This window comes from Austrofundulus limnaeus, unplaced genomic scaffold (genome assembly GCF_001266775.1).
Source record: "Austrofundulus limnaeus strain Quisiro unplaced genomic scaffold, Austrofundulus_limnaeus-1.0 Scaffold342, whole genome shotgun sequence".
In the NCBI taxonomy this organism is placed as follows: Eukaryota; Metazoa; Chordata; class Actinopteri; order Cyprinodontiformes; family Rivulidae; genus Austrofundulus; species Austrofundulus limnaeus.
This window is the reverse complement of record NW_013952744.1, coordinates 332,720-342,819: the sequence shown is the minus strand read 5'-3', so window position 1 is coordinate 342,819 and position 10,100 is coordinate 332,720. Positions and strand designations below refer to the sequence as shown.

Sequence of the window (10,100 nt, the reverse complement as noted above, 5' to 3'; positions counted from 1 at the left end):
GTGTGTGTGTGTGTGTGTGTGTGTGTGTGTGTGTGTGTGTGTCAGAGGGGCTATTACAAAAATTATCCGATGAACCACTGCACAACATTTCATACAACTTGCAGAAAGTATTAGAAATACTTAACTTTTGAAGCCAACTCAATTTAAGATGGCTGCTCCAGTCAACCACTCTCAAAAAACACAAAACCCTCGATCACTCAGTCAATTTTAGAAATACTGGGCTGTTGCTGTAGCTGAGTAACTCAGTACACATGATCTGAGTGTGATATCTGAAACTGTGCATAACAAGGTTTTTCCACCTACAATGTCATTATTTATCCTCATAAAATGATCAAAAAATGTCTGGCAACAATTCTGGCATCAACAGTGACAGGTGATATGTATTTCTTTAAAGGGGACCTATTATGCAAAATACACTTTTTAAAGGATTTTTTTTACACAACTTTGGGTATGTACTTCTTAAAAAAACTGTCCTAGGACCAAAAAATGCACCCAGGGGCATATTTACTGTAAGCAAATGTTTTTTTTTAATTTATATTAACGACAAGTTTTATACTTCCGTCATTTTGTGATGTCACAACAAGCCGTACGACAACCCAYYGGAACCTGCGTTCAGCCCCCTACCTAGCAAACCCCGGGTGAGACTCCACCTCCTCAGTATAAAAAGCCGTCAGTTGCTGTTGTGCAATGTGTAGCTCGTTTCACAACAAGTCTCCATTAGGGCAATGGGTAGAGTGTTGGACCAGAAAGCAGGAGACCAGGGTTTGAAACTGGCATGGACACAATTTAATTATTTATTTTCGTTCATTATGAACATGTTTTCTCATGTACCTCTATTGTTTAGCTTATTAAAGCCTTGTTAAAGCCTTTTTGTTCGAGTTTCTGAGGTATTTCGACTGCTACTGCTCCCTGCTCTGGTAACAGCAWGCAGAGTGAGCGCAGAGCAGAGGAGGAGAAAAAAAAAGAAAGAAGCTGCGACCTCGACTCTGCCTCTGGGTCTCACAGGGTCTTGTATGGTTGTACAACGAGCTTCTGCTATTATTAGCCATGCTAACGTAAATGCAGGCTTTGGAGGGCGGAGTTAATGTCAACAGGTTTTTGGAGGGCGTTACCAACAGAGCTCATTAACATAAACAGCTCTTCTGAACGGAAGTCAGAGCAGGCAGAACTAGAAAATGGGAAATGTTATTATCTGAGAATTATTTTGTAYATTAAATTGAATGAACATGGTCTGGATAGCCCACAGACATACCATACAATTTCTAGGACCCATAATTGGTCCCCTTTAAGGACCTTTAATTTATAAACTGTTCTAGGTTTTAGACACTTCACCAGAACCATGCATGTGTAAAACCTCTGCATGTTCTTTATTTACAGAGGACTCAATAAGACAAGCTGTGAGACATTGTGCCAGGAGCATGTGTTCATTACAAGAGCAGCTAATGACACGTTTTATAGCTCTTTCTGTCTAAATGGGATAAAACACAAAAGCACATTCACACCAATGCCCAGCAATTTTAAACCCTGTCTTCTGCAGTGTGTTCAAACCTTTCAATATATAACCAAAGGGAACGAACCTCACAAAGTAAGAGAGAGGATATTAATAACTTGCTGGATAACTGCTTGATCAGAATCTACTGCCGCTTCCATTAGGGGTAAACCTAACAAGGGGTGATATTAATGCTTAGTGCAGACCACCTCCCTCATAAACTGCAATATGGCTGCCCAGCATGACCTTGGCACAGTGTGGCACAGTGCCTTCTGTGCTGCAAAGCCTCATTGAGGCTCTGGCCTGACCAACATCCAGCCCTTTAAAAATGAGAAAAATGAACAAGAGCCAGGAGGAGGAGGAGGGGGATGGGAGAAGCGATAGAGAGAGAAACCCAACAAAGAGTAAGATGAAAACAGACCAAGAGAGAAAACCACAATGTTTGGTGGACAGAGAAGATAGGGAATAAGAGAGCCTGCTGAGAGTAAGAAGCGGAGGACAGTAGGGAGGGAATGTTCGTCACTTTGCTGGGTGTAGCTGCTARTGCTAAGTAAACAATCAATATGTTATTACTGACCATGCAAGCGAGGGGAAAAAAACGACAGACAATTGTAGCTGCTCACTGAGCTGTGAAGTGCCACATGATGGCAACCCTCAAAGACGTKCCATGCACCTGCTCCTCTTTACCCCTGACACCCACTTTGGCTTTGCAGCTTCCTTGTGGGACGCCAGCATTGTAATCTAGATTCAGTGGACATTAATTGCTCTGGATGTAAAGTAAGTGTGTCACTGCGGTGCCTGAGGGGTCTGAATAAATGCATTTTTTAGCACAGCTTGAGCATGCTGGGCATAGTAGGGGGTGCATAGTGACTAAATATATCCATGTCATCTTTTCGAGTAGGATTAGAGATAGTTACGTAACCAGTGTATAGGCTAGAAGAAAGAGGGTGAGAGGAAGACTAGTAAAGAGCAAAAGACAGAAAGCACATCCAGGAGAAAGTGACTGGATAAAATGAGAAAAAAATGGGATGAGCAGAGAGAAGGAAAACAGATTCTGCTCTGTTCTGTCCCCAAAGCCAGGGCGGATGACAGGTGAGGTCGGCATGGTGACAGGCCAGCAGTGCTGTATCACAGATGGACATGCTAAAAGCTTGGAAGACCTCTCCTTTCTACCCTTGAGGCTAAAACGAAGCCTTTCCTGTGACAGAAAAAAGCATAGAAAGGGCCTAATCCATGCATGAAACCCATTTGACTGAGCTCCCCACTGGCAGACAGAGCCTTGATTCATTAGGATCACAGAAAATCAACCACTTCAAAAGCACATGCCACCAATGTCTTGAGGCTGAGACGCGTGAGAGAAGCACTGACTTTGTCTCAACTCTTCTTATGTCTACACAACAGAGCAAAATTCACAATGGATCCTTTCTGTACATCATACTGTGGTTTGACTGGCTTTAAACTGGATTTCAATGATCTTATACACCGGAGGGGATGAAGAAGAGTCATGCACTGAAGATAATACACAACAACCCCTTTTTTCATTTTGCTTTCTGCCTTTCATCGTCTCATCTACCTTAGGCCAGGTGACACACCGTTCTCTAAGCACCATCTTGCTTGTTTGTCTCACCATGCAGACTTTTAGAGGGARGAGGAAACCCTGTTGGACATGCATGTGCACTCTGCTGCCCTTATTCCCTCCCTGTTCCCACCCAGTGCTCCCATTCCATGCTCCCTGTGTAATCCTTTTACCAGCAGGGCTGCTGCCTGCGTGCCATTGTCACACTGTCAATAGAGGGTAATTCCCTGCCAACAACCAGTCAGCTTGCACGCTGTTCCCCTCAACTTGCACCTTCTCTAGCTATACTCTATTTCTCTTCTGCTAAGGAGATCAGATCCACTTATTTCCTCAGACATTCCACAGTGCTCGTCCAGAAGAACATTTTTTTAAAAGGACAAAAAAGGAAAGGAAGGCTTACTAACCAACAAGAAAGCAAGCTAAAAAAGGCTGCCTTTTGGGAAGCTATAAATTCAGGATGGAAACGGGAAGAAATGCCCTCCCAACGTGAACAGCCTGGGGTTGTCTATCAGTGTGGTCTTGACACATTTGGCTGGAGTAATTGTGGGGAAAGAAGTGCTGATGCAGCCATGGCCAAACTCAATATATATAGCAGAGTACTGCACCAACCGAGCTTCCCGCAGGCTGTGTTAGCCTGGCATGTCAGTAAAACTCAGACCAAACCCAATCAAACCCTCAAACACATTTCAGCAATATTATTTAATCATCACATCTTTCAGTAAAATATATACTATCAGCATTTTTTTTGGTTTAGTCTTGTAAACATAAGCCATTTTACTACTGCAGTTTGAGCTTCTGCTACAGTACCCAACAGCTGATGTATCCCCACTACTCTTGCCACAGTTTATTGAGCGTTTGAAGTGAAATACACTTTGACAGAATTTAGAAGCTTCCAGCTAATCTCATTGTCTTTGGACTGAGCTCAGACTAATTTGAGCATGTCACATTTAATTGTGAGCAGCATTTAATGGRCTTGATAAAACCCCACTGGTCACTTGTTCTGAAACAAACTACGTCCTAAATTCTTTATAGGGTCTTAAATGTCTTGTTGTGAGTAAAGAGATATGGAGGTGGAATGGTGAGAAGGCTGCTAGTGTGTAAAGGGGAGAAAAAAACAAAAACAAGGCAAACACAGTGAGATAAGAGACAGTCTCCTCAGATGGAGAACGTTAATGAAGGTAAGGATCCATACAAGGAGAAGCACTCTGATTAGACTGGGATTGTGGCTTGTTACTGACAGACTCAATATCTCTGTAGGGTGCAGAAAAAAAACATTATTTTAGCATAAACATGAATGAAAGGGGGAGCAAAAAATAATAATTTGACTTTAATTTTTTCTAGGGCTACAGATCAGTGTTTATATTCTCTGTCACTTGAGAGACACGGAAGCCTCTTCACTTTATTGCAAACTCATATAGAAGCCAAGGCCAAAGCCCATTGAGGAGATGACTTTCATTTGCCCATCCAACTCCCAGCTTCATTTGATGTTGTTCCCTCTGCTGTTAGTCGGGGCTTACATCTCTTCAATATTAATGGCCTGTGGTGGGAGGTACCGTGGCACCTGATAGAAACATTAATTATTCAAAAGGCCTATCTCGGGGAAGGCACATCTACTAATGCCCAAGTATGTATACAAATCAGCTCATGATGAAGGYTTTGGTGCACACAATCAAAACCAAATTTATTAATAAATTCAGCCCACCAGGGGACGTCTGCTTCTTAAAGAAACTGTAATCAATGAGGAACACTTTGGGAGAAGTGGGTATTTGAATTTACAGCCCATGAAGAGAAGAAAATGCATGTGCCTAAATGTGAGCTCCACACGCATGCAGGGTAAGTATTGTACCCTGTGGCCACAAACAATTCTGACTTCAGAAAGCTTTTTCTAACTTTCATGTCTGCATATACTTAGTCTTTTTAAATTCATCTGGCAAACCTCAAAGAGAGACCGACGCTGCAACACTGACCCAACACTAGCTCTGTAAAAAACGATTTTGGCCTTTTTACAAATTTTGCCAAGCCAACTTTGAAATACAATTTCTATATTTTTCATAGTAACTTGTTAACATCACTGCAAGACCATGYCAGCCATTGATTTCTTCACGGTGTGCGGCGTCAACAGCAGCTCTTAAAATCAAGGCTTGTGAATTATCCTTCTGTCCCTGATGAATAATTGATTTATAAATCATTGATGACCCAGAATAAGTTCAGGCCTATAAACACCCAGTTGCAATTTGTTACTTAAATCTGAAATTTGAGATATGCTCAAGAGAAAATGATTAGTAGAAATATCTTAAGGTGACTTCTTTTCAGYTAGCTGGGAAATGTAATCAGTTGTCCACTGGACTACAAATGGATTCAAAAATTCAAGGCTTGTTGCCTAGAAATTAGGGTTCAAGTGTACTTACTCTTTTATATCTTTGCTTTTCATTTAATCTCATTAAAATCTAGCTAACTTTCTAATATAACTGTAATTATGATTAGACCAATATTTTTAAAGGGAGCTAAAAGAGGAATGCTCCACTTCATAGATATAAATCTCTGCCACCAACAGACAAACAGAAAATGCCATGAACTATAAGTACTAAGTTGAGTCTGAGAAAGTRATACACAAAGTTATGTGAAAGAAAAAAAATACTTGTGAGTGTAGAAAACTGAAAACCAGATACAGTAAGTAAGAAGAGAGAACAAAACAAGACAATGAACTTTAAGCAGATACTTTGAGCTCTCAAGATTTTCTTGGTATGGTATAGCAAATCCATTAACCATGTTGTTAACCCAAGTTTTTAATTGGATAAGTTAGATCTGACTATGTGGTAAAGGAAGGAAAAGCCAGATGAATCAATGTGGAGGCAGTGAGGTCTGGTGGGTTAACCACAAAGCACTGGTGTGTTACCAAGCTTAATTAAAAACGATTTCCCTACTGGCCTGACGCCTCCATGCCAGAAAATACACCAGAGCATGGCTTAAGCAAGCAAGGGCCCAATTATGCAACACTGTTAAGCACTTCCAGGTCATGATCCAGGTATTGGCAAGAGAGCATATTCAGCTACTGGGTGGGGCTTTTGGATTGCATTAAAMTGCACAGCGATCAGTGGACAGACCACTACATGTGCTGAAAATCAACATGTTAAAAATAATTATTTTTTATTTGTTTACAGGATGCATTCTGAATAAATGGTTAAACTAAGTTTTAACATKGCATAATGCCAAAATTGCTTTCATAGTTCTGAAATAACCTTGTGTATAGTCAAGACATTCAAACCTATGAGCAGGTATCTGTGCAGGCTGCACAAAGTGGAGGCAAATATCAATTAACAGCTTTTTTAAAACTGAATACCCTTAGTTGTATGCTGATTTTGGATAGGGGTTTAGGTTTAGGACTGGTAAAAACTGTGGAGCTTTAACAGCTTTGACAGATTTGTGGACAAATATTGTCAGATAATGGGTGTCGGATTTATTTTTTCTGCATTGTAGACTCCAGTGGGATGAAACTCCGTGCAGTGACATATGCCACAGTGGGAGGCTGTCCGGTCAGCTGCAGATCATATGGAGCACTTAGTTCTCACACTTTACCCTAAAACTAACCACCCTAGTACATACCTTACACTAAATCTAGCCTAAACTCAATTCACACCTTGGTCCTAAATCTAGCCCCCMAGACCCAAAATCGGCATCCGTACCCATGGGGACCAGGCTTCAGACCCCACACGGATTTTGGGTTCACCAGATGCTGTGTTTTTCTGGAAAATGGTCCCCACAATTTTGCAAAAACCTGTCCACACAAACACGATAGATGCAGTAAGCTATAAAACACCAACAAAAACACCAACCTTTTTAACAAATCAGGACCTGTGGTAGCCTGGCCCTTGCCTTCCTACGCAGCTCCGCTCAATTCTAGTTTCCCTTCACTGCTCCGTCTGGGATTTCTCCCATAGACAAGGATTTCACTGGCAGATTTTTAGCCGGGCCAATCAGAGAAGAGAACGTCAATTTTCTGCGCAGTGTCTGCTTGTAGTTTATTTTACCTGGGCCAATCAGCAAACAGAAGGAGGAGCTTTGAACGTCGCGTTCTGCGCAGTGTCTGCTAGTTATTTTAGCATACGGCAGTGGAGGAAGTGGAAGGCTTCCAAATTAAAATAAATTTGTCTGACAAAGCAGCAGCTCTCATTTACAGTCGTCTCGTTCGGCTCGGTATATTTCTCCTCTCAGTAGGGTTGTTTACAGCACACGCGATTTCCGGTTAGCTTCTTAGCTTAGCCTCCGTCACAGCGACATACGTCGCAGCCAACTGATCTAATTATTTTAAACTTCAGCAGAGGCCACGCCTCCTGCAAGAAATCGATTCTCTATGCATCAAGTCCAGACCGTTGTATGAAGCAAAGTGAAGGACAKGGTCTGGTTTAAACCTGGGGTCCTCCCATTTAAAATATTATTGAGAATTTAAAACTTACATCAGGTTTGTTATGCTAATGGGACAGATAAACTAATTAACTGTGACCATGTATATGTCATCAGGTATATTTATATTTTTTATGGCCCTTTATACCCCTGTCTTTTCAGTGAAGTGCTTATATTACAGCCCATGATGTACAAAGTTGGGAACATTAGCTGATACTTTGCAACTATCAAAAACTTTAGTCACAATAGTTTGTTCTATACCATCTAGGTGCTTACACTTACATGCACATTCCTTGATTTTAGACAAACTACTCTAAGTAATATAAATTATAAATCCCCCTTTCGTTCAATAATCACATACGCATCACATTTGAAAGGGGCTGCCATATTGGAAATTTGAGAAATTTTATTAGTTGGTTCCTTCCACCTACTGCACAGATGATAATTTTATAGCGCTGCCATCTATAGCCCAAATTTAGAACTAAGCTTTATTCAGTTTATTTTGAAGGTTTAATTCCTACCAAATTAGGAGCAGTGCTAAGTGTAGGACATTTTTTTAAATTTGATAAATGACAGTTTTTACAAAATAAACACAACATAAAATTGCCCTTCAGAGGTTTGCCACAGAGTGACAAGACTCATTGCTTTAGAGACACTGCAAAGGTTTTCTTTGCAGTAGTAACCACACACTGACTGAAGATGGACTGTCTACGCATGCAGGAAGGATGGAGAGTTCATGATGAGTACAAACCTCAGTGATGCGTGGGTTGCTACACTTCACATTTTTGCTGGATAGGTTCAACCAGCGAGTGGTGTAAGGGCTGATGGGAGGGCAGTGATGCCGCAGCGTGCACCTTCCCTCCCCGCTGCACCAGCCACATTGGAACTTCCTGTCAGCCTTTAAACACATGCCACAGCTGTCTCGCTGGGCTGCACACTTGTATAGATGAACTGTGTGATAAAAGAAGCAGCATAATTGACAGAACAGTTGATAATAAGCATAGAAACCAAATAGAATACCACAAATAATTACATGTATTTTCCCACACTGTCTTGAACACTGTTTTAAAAAGGTAATATTATAACAAAAAGAGAGATCACAAAAATTGTTGGAAGAGATCAAGTTGCTCATCATCGCCCTGTTTGCTAGCAAAGATCTTTTGTTACCTTGTATTTTCTCGGGGTTATCAATAATGAAGTTGCCGTTCCACACCACTGAGAAATCCACAGGCAGCTCACTGATCCTCATTCCCTCATACAGATACTGAAGGCCAAGGCCAGCGAGGCAGAGAGTGAAAAAGAAAACAGACATAGGGATGAAGGTGGAAAAGAAACAAAACAGAAGAATGTCAATGAAAGCTTTGGGAATTTAATCCACATGAGGCCTTGTACACTAGTAGCAGCAATATGTCATTCCTGTGCTACAATACACTTATATCATCTCTCTGTTTGAGCTGACACAGTAAAAAAACATTAGAAATAAGCTTCCTTTATAATGTATTTAAATAATATATTTATTTAAAAACAGTTTCTTAACTGCCTTCAAAGCCCTTAAATCTTTCAGCCAGTGTGTGTGTGTTTGTCTGTTTGCAGCCTATCTTGGTTTACACTGTAGAAGATGGTACGTGCTTGAATGGAGGGCAAATCCTGTTGCAGTCATTTCCATTGTAATTACCTAGGTTGCATTTAGTGTACATCCACTGACTAAATGATGTACACAAAGACACACAATATAAACAGTAAAGCATTTCTATCTTCGCTCTACTAAATTTATAATATAATTGAACCAGGAAGCTGGACAGAAACATAGATTAATACACTCCATCCAATCTAAAAAATGATTTAGAGTGACCAATTTAACTTTATTTATTTATTTATTTATTTATTTATTGGGGGATTGTGAAAGCAAATCTAAGCATTTAGACAAAATATTACCACACAATTCATCACGATAACATAAAATATGACAAAATACCATGTATGTTCTGATGAAATAAAATGATTTGTGACATGCGATATGTGAATGATACACTGCAGTACAACAAGATGCAAACATTATAATAAATGAGATGGTATGATAAGATGCAAAACAGTTTGATTCCATAAATATAAAACACAACATAATTTATTACAAAACTGTATTATAAGATTAGTGCGCTGTGGTGGGAATGTAATAAACTCTGCAATGAATTAATGTGCTACATTATGTATTGTCATCAATGCATGTCTCCATACAAGAACAAAATTTGCACTGTGCGTCTGACCCATCACACATGAGATGTAGCCGAGTGAAACAGCAGGCAGCTACTTATGCACCTGAGTAGCAGTTAGGGAACAAGTGTCTTGCTAGAGGACACCACGTCATATGGGCATGACAGGAAATTGAACCTATGACTTTCTGGTCAGAGGTTTTGGGTGTCTATAGGAAGCTCCACTTACGAGGCCCCCGCTCACATGGGTTCTTTATCCATCCTCGCTCACCATAAACCATAAACCATTCTGGTCCCAAGTCTGCTGCACCACAGCCAACCACAGTACACACACACACACACACACACACACACACACACACACACACACACACCCACACACACCCACACGCACCAACACACACCAACACACACCCACACACAC

The 10,100-nt window shown here is 40.7% G+C and overlaps 1 protein-coding gene across 1 annotated transcript in view; it reads right to left on the bottom strand.

Moving 5' to 3' along the window:
* Positions 1-10,100, bottom strand: part of LOC106527772 (plexin-A2) — a gene marked incomplete at its 5' end in the record, with an annotated part of 281,724 nt that overhangs the window by 95,581 nt on the left and 176,043 nt on the right. The window contains 2 exon segments of the mRNA XM_014022759.1: positions 8,218-8,417; positions 8,634-8,730. Of these exon segments, the coding sequence (XP_013878213.1) occupies positions 8,218-8,417; positions 8,634-8,730 (297 nt within the window).